This window comes from Lithobates pipiens, unplaced genomic scaffold (genome assembly GCF_037356315.1).
Source record: "Lithobates pipiens isolate NorthernLeopardFrog02 unplaced genomic scaffold, aLitPip1_a1.2 Scaffold_16, whole genome shotgun sequence".
In the NCBI taxonomy this organism is placed as follows: domain Eukaryota; kingdom Metazoa; phylum Chordata; class Amphibia; order Anura; family Ranidae; genus Lithobates; species Lithobates pipiens.
The window spans coordinates 142,549,899-142,570,585 of record NW_027507748.1 but is presented as its reverse complement, the minus strand read 5'-3'; the positions used below and the strand labels follow the sequence as shown (position 1 = coordinate 142,570,585).

The window sequence follows — 20,687 nt, the reverse complement described above, 5'->3', positions numbered from 1 at the left end:
AATCAATTGAACTTAAAAAAATGTAATATATTTGTGTATATCTGCATACACAGTGAAATGGTGTCACTAAAGTGAAAGTCCATATAAATGGTGAATTAAAAGTCCTCCAAACAGTATTAAAAAAACATCATCACTCATTTGTGACAAATAGTGACACTAACGAGTCGGCGGTCACTTGGATATTATGCACTGGACACCATTTGTCACAAATGAGTGATGATGTTTTTTCAGTACTGTTTGGAGGACTTTTAATTCACCATTTATATGGACTTTCACTTTAGTGACACCATTTCACTGTGTATGGGGATATACACAAATATATTCATTTTTTTTTAAGTTCAATTGATTATCTTAATTCTTTATTAACCACTTGGGTACCGCGCTATTGCCGAATGACGGCATTAGCGCGGACCTAGATTGCCGGGACTACGTCTATTGACGTCGTCCCGGTTACGAGCGGCCCGCGCGCCCCCTGAGGGGCGCGCGCGGCGCGCTCTGTGATCGGCGAGTCCGTGAGACTCGCCTGATCACCGATCCGTGTAAGGGGTCGATCCCGACCCCTTATCACGTGATCAGCTGTCAGCCAATGACAGCTGATCATGTGATAGAACGGAGCCGGTAATCGGCTATTATTCCTCCTCGCGCTGACAGCGCGAGGAGAAAAAAAAAAAGCCGATCACCGGCGGCCGTGATCGGGACATCAGTCCCGATCACGGCCAGCAATGCAAGGCACCACATGCCACCTGCCAGTGCCCACCTGCCTCCCGCAGTGCCATCCTGAACAATAACTAAAAGTAAAAGTAAGTGCCACCCACAGTGCCACCCACAGTGCCACCCAATCTGCCTCAAAGGTGCTGCACCCCAGTGCCGCCCATCAGTGCCCAGCAGTGCCGCCCATCAGTGCCCAGCAGTGCCACCTATCAGAGCCACCTATCAGTGCCACCTATCCGTGCCATCTTATCTGTGCCCATCTTTGCCCATCAGTGCCGCCTTATCTGTGCCCATCGGTGCCGCCTTATCTGTGCCCATCGGTGCCGCCTTATCTGTGCCTATTAGTGCCGCCTTAACTATGCCTATCAGTGCCCACCAGTGCAGCCCATCAGTGCCCACCAATGCAGCCCATCAGTGCCCACCAATGCAGCCTATCAGTGCCGCCTTATCAGCGCACTTCAATGAAGGAGAAAAATGACCCGTTTGCAAAATTTTATAACAAACTATTAAAACATGATTTTTTTTTTTTGCATCTTTTTTTGTTTGTTTAGCAAAAAATAAAACTCCGAGCTGTAACTAAATACCACCAAAAGAAAGCTCTATTTGTGGGAAAAAAATGATAAAAATTTCATTTGGGTACAGTGTTGTATGCCCGCGCAATTGTCATTCAAAGTGCATCAGCGCTGAAAGCTGAAAATTGGTCTGGGACTGAGGGGGGTTTAAGTGCCCAGTAAGCAAGTGGTTAATCTTCACTTCATTAATTGTTTTTCACGATTTGTAATTGTGATCACTGCGAATTGATTGCATCCATCACTAATTTTTTTATGCACTGAAGTTTTATTATTTATCTATTTGATATATCATATAGTTTAATAATTTTTATGCATCTATCCTTTATGTACTGATGTATTATTCCATTTATTTGATTTCTGGATTTTTAACAATCTCTAATTATTTATTTAGTAATTTTCACGCTGGGAGCGCAACACCATTTAATTTACTTTGTTTACCAATTTATGGGATATGTTTGACTCATACGGTGTGTGTGTGTCTATTTGCTTATTTTTCCGTAATAGCGCAGGAGCCACATTTTTTCTGTATATTTAACTATGGGTTATTGGGGGGGGGGGGGGGGTTAGGGCTTATATTGCAGCCATCACCGTCAATCTCTTCTCTATCGTCTCTATCTCTTGGTACATACGTAATTGAAGTCCAGGAAATCTGTGCCCCCCCCCCCCCCCCCCTCTTCTTCTTCTTTTTTTTTGCAGAAAATTGGTAGTATGTCATGAAATGTATTCCATTTACACATGGATATAACCTTTTTATGAAATGTTACTTCTTGGATTTAGGAAGGCAAAGTATTAGGGCCCATTCACATGAAAACCATTCATATATGTGCGAGTTCAAAGTGGTCCCGGTACTACTTTGGTTCGACTTTGATGCAAGTTGAGGTCCATAGAGCTCAAGTTTACACAGGCATTCCCTGAAATTGTGTCAAAATTGTACAACTTTGAAGTCACGGTAGTTTGAAAGGGGCCTTAGCACTGGTTCGCATTGGTGTGATCTGACATGCGATTTGACATGTCAAATTGGTGGCAATGGCACAGTCACTACGCCGCACCAATTTTCAAAAAGTTGTTTCTGTACTTTTTTGCAATTGCGTGGGTGCAGAGACCCCCGAAATCGGGACTGACCTGTGGTAATGTAATTGTGTGAGTTCAGCTGAACTAACCACAGATCTTTTGTGGTTGTAGCAGTGGCGTATCCATTGGGGAGCAGGCCGAGTTCCACATATTGGGGGGGTGTCGGACCAGCTATAAGGGATGGGACAAGGCAGGGCGGGTGCTCTGTAGCTGCGGCTGGCTCTCTATATTCATTTGTGTCAGCAGCCATGCTCCTGTTATTCAGCTCATAGTCAGGCTCTTTACTGCCACCTCTGGCTGCTTCCTGCGTGTGCATTTAGAAACAGGACCTGGGACTAGGAAGACCACCTTACAGGTGGGGGGCTGTGAGTACAAGTGAAGGTAGGGGGCTGTAAGTGAAAGTAGGAGGCTGTTTGTGTATAGGGGGGGCTGAGTATGTACAGGTAGGTGTGTGTGGGGGCGGAGCACTCTGTGCGTGTGTATGTGTGTGCACGCGCGGTGGTGGGGGGGGGGGAGAGAGAGAGAGAGCAGCTGGGTGTCTACGGATGTGTTTGGGGGTCTGTGTGTAGAGGCATGATAAGTGAAGGGGGGGTGCCAGATATAGGATCCACCTGGGTGCCAAATGCTCTAGGTACACCCCTGGGATGTAGGCTGCCTTAAATCCTTTTTTTTTAATGTAATCTCAGACAGACTCCATAATGTTGAGGTCAGGGCTTCTTAACACTGAAGATAGTTCTTGATGACATTGACTGTATATTTGGGGTTGCTGTCCAGCTGAAGAACGAGTTTGGGGCCAATTACAAAGCATACTTCCAAATCAAAAGAATGAGAGCAAAGGGGGACTGTCTTAAGGCCACCCGGCACATGGGATTGTGACAGAATGGGAGTTTCAAGTTTCCCCTCTGACTAGGTTTAGGTCAGGTAGCTATAGGGATGGGGCCTATTTCCTATTACAGTCAGGTTATAGTACAAGCCAGGTAACCAATAGAAAATAACAAAACCTAGGCTGAGGTCAGCTGACCTTTAAGAAATTTCCAGAAGTTAAATCACATGATCTCCTGGAAGGTTCTAGATTGGTCAAAAGCTATATAAGGCAGTGCATCAGGCACTCTGGCTGCCAGTTCCTCAAAACATCCACCTGGGGAGCTATCTCTCCCCCGTCACGACCTTAAATATGTGTTTTTTTGTTTTGTTTTTTCACCCTCCTTTTTCTCTAAGGGACTGGTTATTTAAAAATGGGTTATATTTTCATCAACCTGGGTTGTTTACTGTAAGATTGTTGAGTAAACAAGTTATTTTGTGTTTTCATTTATCTAACTTTGAACGTTTTCATGTTTTTTTATGAATTAAATACCAATAATAAAGGCCGTGGCCAAGTTTACTCCACTAATTTGTTTGTCTTATTTATGGGTTATCATTTCTGTCTACATTCCCATTGCTTCACCAGAAGAATAAAGCCAGAGCCTGGGCCTGAATCTGGTTGAAATTCGGTGGGGTGACCTGAAGAAGACTCTACACAGGAGATTTCCTCACAATCTAATGGATATGGAGCATGTCTTTCAAGGACGAGTGGGAAAATACTCCCAAAGCAAGATGTGCCTGATAGACTCCTACCCCAAAGGATTAAATGCTCTTTTATAGCTATTTATGTAAACACATTATTGTAAGTTTTTGTATGTTTCCCTCTTTAAAGATTTCAGTTTGTTTTAACGGAATTGCACAGATTACATTAAAGATGTAAAAAGGGGGCTTTATCTTGTTCTGGTCTGTTTTTACAGCTCAAAATTCTGGAATTTTTACTGGGGTGTGTAGACTATATATATATATATATATATATATATATATATATATATATATATATATATATATATATATATATATATATATATATATATATATAATACTGATACTGGTTGGTCCTTAACTGAGCTGTATCGTTTTTAGCTGCATTAGAGAAGGTCATAACCTAACTGTCTGACCATAAACAAAATGGCAAATGATTTGGCAGGTATTGCAGTTTAAATGTGGACAATTCATCTGCAAATGTTGCTGTTTGCCTTTACATTTTAGCTATAGTGTGTGTGTGTGTGTGTGTGTGTGTGTGTGTGTGTGTGTTTTTATTTCATTTTATTTTTATTTTTTTTACCCCCATTGTATTCTTCAGTGAAGTTAGTGACCGTACTTACATGATATTTAGACCGTGATTCAGCAATCTCCTTTTCAGAGAGTCACGTAGGTGACTTGTTAAAGTCAATCATTCATCCAATTTAGCCAGTCAGCGTCAGCTGTTTTATCTGAAGGAAGTAGGATTGTTACCAATACTCTGACCCAGCCAATGAAAATAAGGATTTACTTCTGATTTTGGGTTTACAGCCGTTCCTGTAATTTTATTAAAATGGTTACATAAAGGGTAGTAGCAGATAGTGAAGTACTTAAGCAGTCTCTTTGGTTTGGGGACCAATGACACAGAATGCTGATTGGCCACACAGTGCGAAAATGTCATCTGTCTGACCATGCTGTGATTTGCTTGGCCAGCTATGGCACTCCTTCGATCATGGGGGTTAAATAAGGGTTTGCTTTTTTGCATACTTTTATCTGTATGGTATTGTGCTGTAATAGTGATATGGTGATTATTTTTATATAAATACAAATTTCACTGTGGTTTTCGGTTGCATATCATTTTCATGAAAAGGGGAAAGAGTGTATAAGGCTCTGGAGACATTTCTTGAGCACAGCAATGAACTTTATAGACTTTGTGTTAGTCATTGCCTGATTAACCACTTCAATACTTTCATCCTCTTCTTGCCCTAGCCAGCTTTCACCTTTGAATGACAATTGCACGGTCACGAAACACTGTGCTCAAATTTTAATTTTTATAATTTTGTTGACACACATAGACCTTTCATTTTGGTGCTATTTAATCACAACTGGGTTTTTTCTTATATTTTGCTAAATGAGTTAAATAAAAGGCTGAAAAACTCTTGTTACCCTTTCTAAAATTTTACAAATATTGTTTCTTCGTAAATTTAGGCTATAATATATTCTGCTACATCTCTTTAAACATACACCTATTTTGGGTTATTTTTACCAGTCTGTAGGAAAGTTTTTTATTTATTTTTATTTTTTTTTAAATTGTCCACAAGCTATGGTGTAAGTATGTATGATTTATATTATATTATATTATATTATATCAGTATCTCACAAAAGTAGGTACACCCCTCACATTTTTGTAAATATTCTATTTTATCTTTCCAAGAAGAAATGACACTTTGCTACAATGTAAAGTAGTGCATGTACAGCTTGTATAACAGTGTAAATTTGCTGTGTTGCCTAGTGTATATGACAGCTGACAGGCAGGAGGATGCATTTATGACAGAAGAGACTGGTCCCTTCTGTCATAATAACCCTGACTATCTGCAATTTAAAAAAAAAAATAAGTTTACTACCCTTTCAAAGCACAATTTGGTTGCTTTAAAGTATATTATGTTGACGCAGCTTGCCTTAAATTAAAAATTTTTGTTACGTGAGCTCCCCAGCCTTCGGGTTCAGGGAGGGGTGAGAACTCCGACAGCGGCTACAATGCCTGGCCGGTGACATCACTCAGCCTTACTATGGGGCATTTGTCGTCGTGTTCTGCTGAGAGGTTCCCTGTCAGATAATGTCCACCCTGTACTGCGCAGTGCTTGGGCAGTATGGAGGACAAAGGAGACACCGAAAGTCTTCAAACATGAACGGCTGTTGTTCATCTGTACACGGGCGCCTGCGCAATTAAGACTACATTGTGCCACACGCTCCCGATGCTCGCGTAACTCTGCAAGGGGTGTAGGGGCGGATGCATACAGAAGAGGCCACGTGATGGGCAGAGCTCATACAATGGTAGTGGTTTTCTTGGCAGAACCATTTTACAATGATGCCCAGAGTTGATAAGGACAGGTAGTTCAATGTTGATGGGTGAGTAGGCGTCCGCCCCTTACACGCTTCTCAATAATACATTCCCCCTTTGAGAAATCCACCCCCATCGTATGACCTCTGCCCATCATGTGGCCTCTTTTGCATACATCCGCCCCTACACCCGCCCCTTGCAGGGTTGCACGCGCATCGGGAACGTGTGGCACAATGTTGTCTTAATTGCGCAGGTGCGATGTACAGCTGTTCATGTTGTGAGACTTTCGGCTTCTCCTTTGTCCTCCGTACTGCATAAGGGATGCGCCTACGCGGTACAGGGTGGACACTATCCAACTGGGGACCTTTCTTGGCGAACACCGGCTGTCTCTTCTCTATGCTGAAATCGGCGCTTGGAGCCGATCATATGACCAAATTTAAGCACCCAGGGAATAAGCAAATATACACGGCTTTCCTCTACAGGCAAGTTAGAATGAATGGGTGTGAGAGTAGGTTTAAGATTAGGCTGGTTTCACACTGGTATGACACATGCTCTGATATTTGGAAGCACGTCACGTGTGTAAATAAATGGTTTCCTATGAGAGCTGTCTTAACTGGTCCGACTTTGAAAAAGGTTCCTGCACTACTTTGGTCCTACTTCAGCCCATTGAATATCATTGAAATCTGATCAAAGTAGGATCCTTGTTCTAATATGGCAGTAACTTTGCAAGTCACATTGAGGGAGAAAATTAAAAGGCAATGAGGGTACTCTGTGCATAATGTTTTGTCTTTGTGGGATTCGTGGGATAATAATAGCAAACATCTGGCACTTGTATATAATTAAGCATATCAGTTTACTTCAGAATTATCAATTAATCTGTTTCACTTGTATTGTTACACAGGATCTGGAGCAGAAGCTGTTGGAGGCTCAGAGGAAGGAGCATGATCTTCAGAACCAGTTGTCCCATCTCACTGAGGAAAATCAGAAGCTCCTGGGTCAACTGACTGAGACCAAATCCCAGGGAGGTAGGATTCTGCAACCCTTGTCATAATGCGCATGTCTACTATGTGCTGCAAATATTTTAACTAAAGCAAATCTTTAAGATCTTCTGTCTCCTGCCTTTGGTGTTTTTTATTTTGTTTGTTTTTTTTGAGAGGAAGTATTAAAATTATTATTAATAATGTATTTTTATTACTAGCTCAGCTTTGTAGTACACAGGTCAGAAAGAATATATTAATTTGAGAGCATACAGTCACACCTCCAGCACCTACCTCTTGGCCAGTAATACTAGCCCGTCGATCAGGCGATTCTCCCTTTTTTAGCGTGGATGGAGGGATCTCCATTGCTTCTGTTGTATTCGGGCAGCTGCAACACCTGTGGAAGGTTCTCTCCCCCCCCCCCCCCCCCTCCATCTTTTTCAGCTACAGCACCTGTGACTGCTTCAGCACCCAAACAGTGACTGCATCTGATAGGATACAGTCACTGTTCAGCTGTTTTAATTATCATTTTTTAACCCTTTCATGCCTAAGCCCATTTCTGACATTTGTTGCTTACAAGCTCAATTCCGTATTTTTTGTTAGCAAATGACTTGGAACCCCCAAACTATGTATGTATGTATAATATATATATATATATATATATATATATATATATATGTATATTTTTTATTTTTAGCAGAGAATCTAGAGAATAAAATGACGATCACTGCAATATTTTATGTATTTGCGCAGCAGTCTTTCAAATGCAATTTTTTTTTTTTTTTTTTTTTTAGGAAAAAACACTTTCAGGAATAAAAAACAAAAAACTAAACCGTAAAGTTAGCACCGTTTTTTATTTTTTATTTTTTTTTTTATTTTTTTTTTTGTATAATGGGAAAGATGATGTTATGCAGAGTAAATGGATACCTAACACGTCGTGCATTGAAATTGCACACACTAGTGGAATGGCGACAAACAACAGTACCTAAATATCTCCATAGGCTGTGCTTTAAAAAAATAATGGTTACCAGGTTAGAGTTACAGAGGAGGTCTAGTGCTAGAATTATTGCTCTCTCTCTGATGACCTCAGCAATGCCTCACATGTGTGATTTGAACACCATTTACATATGAGGACACAACTTGCATGTGCCTTTTCTTTGCTGTGCAAGCTCACGGGGATAGGGGCGCTTTAAACATTATTATTTATTTATTTTTTTACATTGTCACTTTAAAAAAAATAAAAATAAAACATTTGATCACTTTTATTGCTGTTACAAGGAATGTAAACATCCCTTGTGACAGTGATAGCTGGTGACCTCACATACTTTTCTATGGAGGGATCTGGAGTTTAAAAGACCCCAAATACCTCCTTTGCTCTTCAAAGTATTCAGATCACCAAAAACGGCGATTCTGAACACTGTAATTTTTTTTTAAACCAGAAGTGACGTTGTGACATCGCTTCCGTGTTTACACAAAGGAGACTGGAAGGAAGCCATTTACGGCTTCCTTAGTCTCACTCTAGCCAGCGGAAGAGCGGCGGCAGGAGGAGGGACGTCCTCTCCCGCTCCCCCGGGATAACCGCAGAGTGGCTCTTAGTCAAATCGGTTGTTATCCATGAAGAGCCGACCGCCCGGTCTAAAAAAAACGGTACCAGGCTGATGCATTCAGCTGCATGCATCATCCCGGTATAACCCCTTAAAGCCGAGGCCGCATATGTGCATACAGTCGGCGCTAAGGGGTTAATAAACGTAAACTTTATGTAAAATATGGAGCAGCAAGCAAGTAAAATTTGAAAGCCATCCTGATGTAGTTATAACCTGTTATAATGAAATGTCGACTTGTGAAAAACGTTTAGTATCTAATAATATATTGCTGCATGAAGTTTTAATTTCTGTCAGTATCCTGATACTATTCAGAGGAAAGAAGTTAAAACAATTCTGTGGCTACTTTTTTAAGGCGGAGTTCCCCTCCTTTCCGAGGCGCCGAAATTCTAATGCCCTGTACACATGGTCGGACATTCCGATGACAAAATCCATCTGATTTTATTTTTTTTTTTGATGGATTATGGCCCAAACTTGTCTTGCATACACACAGTCACACAAAGTTGTCGGAAACTCTGATCGTTCAGAATGAGGTGACGTAAAACACATATGACAGGACTATAAAGAGGCCAGTAGCCAATAGCTTTCGTCTCGTAATTTATTGTGAGCATGCGTGCCACTTTGTCCGTCGGAATTGTCTACACATGATCGGAATTTAAACGATCGGATTTTGTCGGAAAATTTTAGATCCAGCTCTCAAACTTTGTGTGTCGGAAATTCTGATGGAAAAAGTCCAATGGAGCCCACACATGATCGGATTTTCCGACAACACCATCCAGTCGCACATTTTCTGTCGGAAGGTTCGACCATGTGTACAGGGCATAACTGTGGGCGCCTGGTTGTGGCTTCACAGCCAGGCACACACTGTGCATGCACGAGCCGCGCTGAGCGCTGTGAATGGTCGGCCAATCTTCTGGGACCTGTGACGTGTGAACTCTGCTTTTAAGTGTTCACCTTTTACAGAAAAAATGTAAAGGTGAACGAACACTGGCCACCCTCTCCACCTGGTCACCAGTCCCCGCTGTACTTCTACTTGGAGTTGCAAAGCTTTCAGCACCCATGCAACAGTCCAGCAATCTGGAAATTTGAAATCCCCACTCTTCTCCGTGCAGTGCTTTTTGTTATCGCGTCACAGTAGAGGCCACTGCATGGACAAAAGTGGGGATTTCAAATTTCCAGACTGCTGGACCCGCTATGGGGTTCTGATAGTTCATCAACCCTGAAGGTTTAGTGTATTGGGCACCGGGGAGGTGGGCAGGATGTCCAGTGTTCTCGTTTACATTTTTTCTATAAAGGTGAACTAACTCTTTAAAGATGTTTTACCTTTTCTCCTGGACTCCGTATTGCCAACCTTTTTATGTATAGGCATGCAGCTTCAGTTTGTTTTTTAGATTGTCGCGGGAGTTCGGAAGGTCAGATCAACTTTCACACCTCTCCGTTGGTCAGTTGGGTCACACATATTTACTAACCAGTATGGCCGAGCAAGGGCCATGTCAGAACTTGATATTCTGAGCTCTGATTCAAATTTTCAAAATGGTGCTTTGAGATTTGGGCCTCCTAGAGTTATGGAAATAAACTGAAGCGGTGTGCCTAGACGCTGCGGGAGTCAGATCTTAAAACCTTAAACGGGTACACTTTAAAATACTTATGTGGTTTTATTAGCCCACTACTGATGACAGTTTCTCTGTAAGAAGCTTCCATTGCACATGTATACCTGGTCTAAACATAGACACATAGAATAAACTATTGTCACAAATAGGCCACATGTGGCCATCCTAGTAAATCTGAGATGCTTACTTTGGTTTAGGTAGTCAGAGATCTATTTTCAGTGCACCTTTGTGAATTTTGAGATGTAAAAAAAATTTGTTCTAATGGATTACATTTGTGTTAAGAATGTGCGGCAAGGGAGGAACGGGATCTGATGCTGAAGTTAAAGGTTGTGGTGGACAGACAAAGAGATGAGATTCGGTCGCTCACACGTGAGAACCATCAGAGGAACAAAGACACAGAAGCTGTAAGTCCATTGACCTATGTCTCCATTAATATTAATATTATTATCCTGGAAAATCTGTATGTTTTTCATATTTATTACAAAGCTGGAACAGCTTCCAGCATTAAATAAGCTTATCTGCTAAGCTATGTCTAGTTCACACAATGCAAAGGCTTTACCTGAGATCATATGCACACACCAAATGCATAGCCAACTGCCATCATGTTATGTTGCTGACATTAATGACCTATTTACTTTTTTGTGTTAGATCCAATTTGTATGCAATGGACATATTCATAATTTTATTTTTATTTTTTTGCTAAGATGCTTAGTCATTCACTCTAAAGCAAGGATAATGGTGATCCCAGAGCCAGCCCCTTCAAAATAAGTAATCTGTGTTCTAACAGGTTCTCTTTTAATAAAACCATTACTCTACGCATTCATGAGTTCTGACTAAATCGAAAATGTATTAAGTGAGTTGGTCAGCACTAAGCTGCTGAAGTGCAATTATCTATATACTGCTATGGTTTGTAATGGCAATGCAACTTGGGGCACTCATAGCAATAACTGTGTTGTAAATAAGTGTACCTAAATCCAAAAGCAAAAATGTATTGCATTGCAACTTACAGGCCATAGATGTGGTGGTTGCATTAATCTTCTTTTTTGGTCTCCTTTTTATTTTATTTTTTATTTTTTGTGGTCTTTTTTCCTTTTTATTTTCACCTGGTGATCCTGACCGTTTTTTCTTTTTTTTTTTTTTCCAAATTTCTTTAACAAACCAAGCTGTCAAGCAAAAGTGTCAGAGGGTTGAGACAAACCATTTATCACTGGCAAAAGTGCTTACCATTACCAGCTTTTATTCGTGTAAAATCTCAAAAGGGACAATAACAGTTGCTGTAACTGCTTATAAAGTGTTAACTGGAGTTCAGCTTTCATTTCCATATAAATCTGTTAGTCTAACACTACCCTTTTCCCCAGATTGACAGTGCTGCTGTCCAAGATTGTCTTTATTTCTTTTTATCATGTGTCCCGTACCCTGCACGTCATAAATTGTGGCTATGTTTTGCTAGAAAATACCTTTTTAAAATACTCTTTTCTGATGGTAAAAAGGCTGATTCCTTTTCCTGCATTGCTCTGTACCTGCAGAGCTGAGTAATGGCTATACCCCTCTGCACAAGTGTCGTCACACACTTCTGCTGCAGAGAGGTGGAGGAGGTTTGGAGGTTTGTTTGACAACTCTGGGTGTAACACTGCTGTCTATTAAACTGCACAGTGATAGTCACACATTGTTGTTGGTACAACATCTCTCAATTCATTTGGGCTTTACATCAAATCTTATGTCCTCCTTCTTCCCCCCCCCCCTTTTTTTTTCTTTTTGCAAAGGTAAGTTACAAATGCATAACTCTTGATGAGATAATTGGGGGCATGACCGGATGCTGAGGTAAGAGGTCGCAGCAGGGCCCAGACCTCACACCAGCTCCCATGCAGGATGCTGTAGAGTGTGGGGGAAGTGGGGAGGTGCTGAGGGACGGAACGGCGGGTCTGCTGGAGAAAGATGCCCTCCCCTGTTGCGGGCGTCAGTGGTGTGCTCTCCCGGAGTGGTTTTCAGCTGCGTATCCTTCAGTGAGAGGAGGTGACACACACCTGGAATAGAGCTGCATGAAGCTTCAGAAGAGCCACTGAGGGACAGAACGATGGGTCCGCCAGAGAAGGACGCCCTCCCCCCATTGCGGAAATCAGCGGAGTGCTCTCCCAGAGTGGCTTCTAACAGCACACCCCTCAGTGAGAAGAGGGGAGGTGACATAGACCCGTTATAGAGTCATTTGTGGCGTCTGAGAAGACGGCTGTTTCCACCATGACCCGGAAGTGTGGAATGGAGGAGGCAGCCACACAGAATGGAGCTGGTGCTCAAACATAGCGAGGGGTCAAGGAAAAAATTAGCCAGGCTGCTGCTGCAAAATTGGAGCAATTTGCTCACACATCATGCCAGACACCCAAGAAGGGCGGGCAGGTAGGGGGGAGTACAACATCTATGTCCCCAGAATGGCCCTCTGGTGGGGAGGAAGATTCGGGGCCCAGCAGCAGAGGCATCAGCAGCGGAGGAGAAAGACCAAGCTTCAAGTAAGAAAACAGAGAGGGGAATCCTACAGGAGTAGAGAAAGGGCCATCCCTGAAAGGCATTCTTCTTGCAGTCAACAACTATGTCATCACTATCTGAATTATCTGATCAATTGAAATGCATTAAAGAAGAATTGTTATTTTTGAGGCATGACGTACAAGAGGTATGTGAACTGACATCTGTGCTTGAGGGGAGGCTTAGCCAGGTAGAAGACTATGTGAACTCAATGAAACGGGAAATAACATTAATGAGGGAGCAATTGAACATGTGCATTTATAAAATGGACAATATGGAAAACAGATTCTGCAGGAAAAATGTAAGTGTTCTAGGTCTCCCCAAGAAAATTGAAGGTAATAATTCTACATAATATATGGAGGGTTGGCTCATAGGAATGTTCGGTAAAGACTCCTTGACAACATTTTTTGCTATTGAACGTGCGCATCAAGTCCCTTTTTAGGGTACTACCTCCAGGAGGTCAGCCCAGGCCCTTTTTTGGTTAACTTTTACACTATAAGAACAAAGTTATTATCCTTTTAAAAACATACAGCATAACAGTACAAGGATTTCAATATAGCCAGACTTTTCTCCTGAATTACAGAAACAAAGGGCCAGGTTTATAGAATCCAAACTCAGGTTGCAACAGCTTAAAATCAATTATGCAAAGATTTATCCAGCACGTTTGCTAATAACAGCTTTGGGGGAAACTAAGCTTTTCAGCATACCTGCAGAAGTCACATTTTGGTTGTATATGAATGAATGAAGGGAGGGTACAGTGGGGGGAGGGAATATAATAGAAGGAAAATGCATGGATTTATATAATTGTTACTATGTTCTTCTTCTTTTCTTCTCTCCCTTGCCTTTTATTTGTTTGTTTTTTGTTTTGTTTTTTCACGCTTCTTTGGGGGGGATCCCCCATCTATAAAATATGTTCCTCCTTTTCTTTTCTAAGGAATGGATACTCATATAAAATATGGAAGTGAGGTGGGGAGGTTGTGAAAGGAGTGAAGGGGTTAACAAGAGTGTTTTGTTTTTTTGGGGGAGAATTAATCACTTGTGGGGGAAAAGGTATTTGTGGTCATATTTGTTTTCCCCCAGTGTTGAAGTAATACACAAGAGTAATGGTTAACAAAAAAATGGTATGTATCACCTTGGAGAAGAAACATGATCACTTTAGAAGCCCTCAGTGTGTGCCCAAAGAGGGGCGGGGGGACAGAATGGGGCATGTGATTGGATGAAGGAGAGTATGAAGGGGAATTATACATGTTTAGAAATTATACAGGAAGGGGATTATAATTTACTTCTAGGAATTAGGGGAATACACTTTAGATTTATAGATGGGAGGAATGGAAGATGGCAGCTATGAGAGAAGGGAGCGGAAATCCCCAGAACAAGCTAGGAGGGTTAAGATATGCTCCTGGAATGTTCAGGGGGTAAGAGATTTGGTTATAAGACAAGCAATCTTCTCAATGGCTGACATGGATAAAATTTAAAATACTCTGCCTGCAGGAGACAAATCTCGAAAAAGAGGAGATCTGTGCTTTAAGACACTGAAAAATATCAAGTGCAATATCTTTCTACTCACACCTCCTATTCGAGGGGGTTGAGTACTCTGTAAGATTCCGGAGTGGTTTTCTCCAGCAGGCCAAGTAAAATACATGAGAATGGATGATACATTCCTCTTGTGCTGGTTGTAAGACAGGGAGTAAGTGTTGGCCAATGTGTATATAACCCTCCCCCATTTCGTAGAGAAATGTTGTATGAATTAATGAAGTTTATTATAGATAAGCCTGGGGTGCCCATTATAGTGATGGGAGATTGTAATATGACCATGGATAAAAGTCTGGATAGGTCACCACCTGGAATCCTGCCTGGCGGTACATCTAACAGTCCGCTCCTCCAATTTTGTAGGGAGACAAGGTTGATGGATATCTGGAGAAGGTGGTATCCCAGGGCAAGACACTATTCTTGCCACTCTAGGACACATGCCATGCTGTCTAGAATTGATCTCCTCATATTGTGTAATGAAGAGGCTTTGAATATAGTGGAGGAGGAGTTTTGGACCCCTCGCCTGTGGCTTTCTCAACAAAAGCAGGGAGGAGTTGTAATAGGAGGGACTTGAAAATAAACCCCTTTTGGCTTGAAATAATGGAAGATTCCAGGAAAATAGTAGCCGGCCTAGAGGATTTTATAAAATTGAACTCAGGAACAGCCCCATTGGGGATAGTATGGTACACCATCAAGGCGTTCCTTCGGGGGCGTGTTAATACAGCAAATTTCCCATATTAAGAAACAGTCCCAGGTTAAAGAGTCCATCGCAGGGGAGAAGGTAAGAGGCAGAAGTACAGTATGTAGAGGATCCAACCCCAGATAGGTATAAGACATGAGTGGAGAGACAGTCAGATTATAAAGTACAAGTTCTGAGAAAAGTGGAAAATAAGAGATTATTCCAAAACAAAACTTTTTGGGTGGAAGGAGGCTATCAAGGCCAGGATCCTGGCCTTGATAGCTAAAGCAGACAAACCCTCCTCCACAATACCGGCCATTCTGGATGAGGGAGGTAAAATTTAAGAGGACCACTCCAGAAATAGTAAATGTATATAAAGGGTATTATAAAAATGTGTACAGTACAACACAAATGCAGAAGGGGAAATGTGGGACTTTTTTTGACAAGCTAAAGATCCCTTTATTGTCAAAGGAGGACAGAAAAAGACTGGTGGGCCCATTAACTTTAGAATAACTGCAAAGGGCAACAGCAGGTATGGCAAATCCGAAATCCCCGGGACCAAATGGCTTACAAGAGGTATGGAGGTACGTTGCTCCCAAAACTTTTGGAGGCATTTAACTGGGCGACGGGGGAGGGAAACTACCCCCATCCATGGCAAAGAACGTACAGAGATGAAGTGATCAAAAAACTTGTTGCAAAGGGGTACCACATCCCGATATTAAGTACAAAACATGGAAAGAAAGGGGAAAAAGGAACGGGGCTGGAGGGTAACCAACCCCCGGGACTTTTAAACGGTACCCAAATAGAGGCAAACAGAATACCCATATAAAAATAGACAATAATTTTATTAATCATGAAACAAGGCTTAAAACAATAGGCATGTAAACATCAGAACATAAGTTCATTAAGTGTGTAGTCTATTGGTCTATCTGTGCGGCTCTTCTCACCTTCATTAGTTGCATTAGTGGTGGATTCTGTTTTCTGAACCATACAATCTAAGAGCCTTGATCCACATGGTAAGATGCTACATCACTTACCTGCCCACCCTGATCACTATTTTTCAATGATGTATATGTCCTATAATGTGATTGTTGTTTTTAATCGATTGTAATCTTTATCCTTCATACGTACCATACTGCATATGTATCTACCTATATTCATAATTTTTTATATAATTATATCTTTATCTAATATATTGGTAATCTACTTTCCTCTTTTTTCTTAGTTTTTAACAAAAGCTGCATTATCCTGAAGAAGCTCAAGGGAGCGAAACAACATGTTGAAATTAGCAGTATTTTGTTGTGTATAGGATTGGTAATATCTTGTGGTCATATGATCTACACCTCTTCTGTACACACTTAATGAACTTATGTTCTGATGTTTACATGCCTATAGTTTTAAGCCTTGTTTTATGATTAATAAAATTGTCTATTTTTATATGGGTATTCTTTCTGTTTGCCTCTATTTGGGTACCGTTTAAAAGTCCCGGGGGTTGGTTACCCTCCAGCCCCGTTCCTTTTTCCCTTTCTTTCCATGTTTTGTACCCCCATCCATAACAGAAGCAACTATAAATGTGCTGCCAAAGGAGGGGAAAAAACTGTTGGAAACACCTTCGTACAGACCTATATCCCTTGTGCTCGGATGTAAAGATTTTAGCAAAAGTATTGGCAGCAAGGTTAAATAGAATAATCTCTAAGGTGATGCACCCGGACCAAACCAGTTTTACACAGGATAGATGCATAAATGTGAATATAAAGGCGAGTATATTTAAATGTCCAATTGCCAATAGAAAAGGGGAGGCGAGAGCTGTTTTTTATCATTAGATGCGGTCAAGGCCTTTGATGGCCTTGAATGCCATTATTTATGGAGGGTACTGGCAGAATTCCAGTTTGGCCCTAGATTTGAGCGTTCTGAGTGGTTCCAACTGGCGAGAGGGATGAGGCAGGGGTGTCCACTGTCACCCCTGCTCTTTGCTCTCGCAATGGAGCCACTAGCTATTGCATTGAGAACGTCCCTGAAAGTGCAGGGAATTAAAAGAGCAAGGGGGAAAGAAGGTCGCAATGTACACAGCCGATGTAAAAAAAATCTGTTCTTTTGCTGATCGATCCTCTTATAGAACCCTTGCCCCAACAGGTAGCCCAAGTAAGAGTTGTAAGCCAAATGAAATATCTAGGCATTAACATAACAAAAGATCAGGGACAGTATATAGTAGGAAATTTAGTTCCACTAATGACAAAGTTAAAACAGAAATGTCGGATATGGAGCCACCTTCCTCTCTCGGTAGCTGGACGCTGTAATTTAATTAAACTGGTTTGGATGCCACAAATCTTATACGTTTTGCAAAATTCACGCACTGGGTATTTTGAGAGTTAATTTGGAAAAATGGAAGAATTTGCAAGAATGCAAGAATTTGCTTGCGAACGTTGCAGCTGCCGAGAGAAGAGGGAGGGTTAGCATTGCCATGCTATTTTTTTTTTGGCGGCACAAATGCAGCATATGAGAGGAAGTAATTAGCCGGTCGAAAGGGAGGTAGGGAGGGGCCTGTTGAATGACACCAGTCATGATACAGTAGTGGAGGCAGTGGACTCTTTTTACTCCGGGTGTCCTACAGCCAAATTGATGGTAAAAAGTTGGGAGACTGTTAAAGCCATGCTGGGTCATGGGGGATTTTCTGAATTCTCCCCCATATGGGATAATAAAAACCTAAAGGAATTTAAGGCAATGGGGAAAATAGAGGAATGGGAGCGGAGCGGCATTCACTGCCTTGTGCAAATGTACAGGGCAGGTAGATTGAAGTCATTCCAGGAGATAAGAGAAGAGTATGCTGTCCCAAATCAGTCCTTTTTTATAGGTACCTGTAAGTAAGGCACGCGTCGGAGGCCCAGTCCTGGGGAGGAGGTACCAGAGTGGAGTGAAATACCCTCTCTCAGAAAAGTAGTTAATGCTAGGACATCTAATGCCGCGTACACACGATCAAACAATCGGCTGGAAAAGTCCGGCAAACTCAAGTCCGCCGGACAATCCTCCCGTGTGTAGCCTCTGGCATACTTTTTTGATCCGAAAGTACGGCGGACTTAGAAAGTAGTTTTGCACTCCAATCTTCCTGCCGGACTCGCATTTCGGCAGACAATCCGGCCGTGTGTGTGCCAGTCCGCCGTACTTTTGAAATGAGTGGACTTTTTCCGCCCGGAGAAAAGTCTGCTCATTTCGAGCGGGTCTCCAGGTAGGCGGGGCCTGCAAAAGAGACATCGCTGGACCCGCCACCTGGTATGGAATTAAAGGGGAACCCCAACACCAAAAAGATCGGCGTGGGGGTCCCCCCCAGGTCCACATCAGACCCTTGTCCGAGCACGCTACCCGGCCCCCCCACCCCAAAGCACCTTGTCCCCATGTTGATGAGGACAAGGGCCTCTTCCCGACAACCCTGGCCATTGGTTGTCGGGGTCTGCAGGCGAGGGGCTTATCGGAATCTGGGAGCCCCCTTTAATAAGGGGGCCCCCGGATATAGCCCCCCAACCCTATGTGAATGAGTATGGGGTACAATGTACCCCTACCCATTCACCTGTGAAAAAAGTACAAAAAAAAAAAACGCAACACTGGTAAAAATAGTTTATTGCACAGCTCCGGGGGTCTTCTGTCTTCGGGGGGTCTTCTCACTGGAATCCTCCGCTATCTTCTTCTAGCTCTTTTGCTAGCGGAGGAGCGCGGCTTTCTTCCTCGCCGCCGCCCTTCTTCCGACTTCGGGGGTCTTGTCCCCCTCTTCGGTTCTTCTGCCGGGCCACCGCGCCTTCTTATAGCTCTTTTACAGGCGTCTTCTGTCGGCGAGGAAGAAAGCCGGGCTCCTCCGCTAGCAAAAGAGCTAGAAGAAGATAGCGGAGGAGTCTGGCGAGAAGACCCCCCCAAAGACCCCTGGAGCTGTGCAATAAACTATATTTACCCTGTGTTGTGTTTTTTTTTTTTTTTTTTTGTACTTTTTTCACAGGTGAATGGGCAGGGGTACATTGTACCCCATACTCATTCACATAGGGTGGGGGGCCGGTATCCGGGGGCCCCCTTATTAAAGGGGGCTCCCGGATTCCGATAAGCCCCTCGCCCGCAGACCCCGACAACCAACGCCCAGGGTTGTCGGGAAGAGGCCCTTGTCCTCATCAACATGAGGACAAGGTGCTTTGGGGTGGGGGGGCCACGCGGCCCCCCCCTTCCCCAAGGCACCCCCATGTTGAGGGCACGCGGTCTGGTACGGCTCAGGAGGGGGCGCTTGCTCGTCTCCCCCTTTCCTGGCCGGCCGGGTAGCGTGCTCGGACAAGGGTCTGATGTGGACCTGGGGGGGACCCCCACTCCGATTTTTTTTTTTTCGGCGTTGGGGTTCCCCTTTAAGTCCATACCAGGTGGCGGGGCCAGCAACGTCTCCTTCGCGGGCCCCGCCTACCTGGAGACCCGCTCGAAATGAGCGGACTTTCCTCCGTGTGTGTGGGCGAGTCTGTTCTTTTCAAAAGTAGGGCGGATAGTATGGCGGATTTAGTACGCCGTATTAGTCCGCTGAAAAAGTGCCGTGTGTGGGAAAGTAGCGCGTTCGGAAAGTCCGACGGACAGCCTGGTGGGAAGTCCGCCAGACTAAGTCCGTCGGATAGTCCGCTACGTGTGTACGCGGCATAAGGGATTCATTTCTGATATATGGGAGTATAAGCGGGGTAGATATGGAACGCAATTTAATAGCACGGGTAAATGGGAGAGGGACATTGGGTCAGTAACAGTGGAGCAATGGAATCGTATACTGTCATTAGGGTCCAAGTTTCACTGTCCTCCTCGCAGATTATATCACAATTGTATCTGGTACACAGATCATATTAAACACCCTTGAAACTGTTCATGTTTGGGAGAAGACCGGGCACGAAATGTCCAAGATGTGGGGATATGAGGGGGGTTTTGCTACATATGTTCTTGAGATGTCCCAAATTATTTGGGTATCGGAAGGGGATAGTGGGGAAAATGAACTTTGTATTTGGGACATCTCTAGACCTGGAGGCTAAGATCTGTGTCCTGGGGCTTGTGGAGGGGCAAGACATGTCGGGGGATACGCAGACTGTAGTAACTATGTGCTCACTTCAAGGGAGAAAATTGATTGAACAGAAGTGGCAAGCCAAAGAACCCCCGATGGTGGCAGAATGGGTGAAAGCGATGGTTAGAGGTGGAAGAACCCCAGTTATGAAGTGATAGAGATAAGTGAGGGGAGGGAGGGAAGGGAGAAGGGATAAAGTGTAAGGAATGGATGAGTGGGTATAGGGGGTTGGAGGGAGAGTATTTTTCATGCATTGTTGCATAGAATGGAATATATGGGAAAAAAAAATGTTTCATTTATTTCTGTGTAAAATGGAAAATTAACTGTTTTTAATAAAAGTATTTGATTAAAAAACAAAACAAAAAAAACATAATTTATTGGGTTAGAATGCCATCATATTCTACAGTGCATCCTACCACTCACAATCTAATGTCCCAACTTTTCATTTAAGCCCATTATAGCATTCTAATATTGGGCTGT

At 42.8% G+C, this 20,687-nt stretch overlaps 1 protein-coding gene across 1 annotated transcript in view; it reads left to right on the top strand.

Annotated features, from left to right (window-relative positions):
* The window catches only part of RILP (Rab interacting lysosomal protein), an 89,412-nt gene that overhangs the window by 43,886 nt on the left and 24,839 nt on the right, over nucleotides 1-20,687 (top strand). The window contains exons 2-3 of the mRNA XM_077480560.1: nucleotides 7,139-7,262; nucleotides 10,708-10,829. Of these exons, the coding sequence (XP_077336686.1) occupies nucleotides 7,139-7,262; nucleotides 10,708-10,829 (246 nt within the window). The remainder of the gene's footprint in view (nucleotides 1-7,138; nucleotides 7,263-10,707; nucleotides 10,830-20,687) is intronic.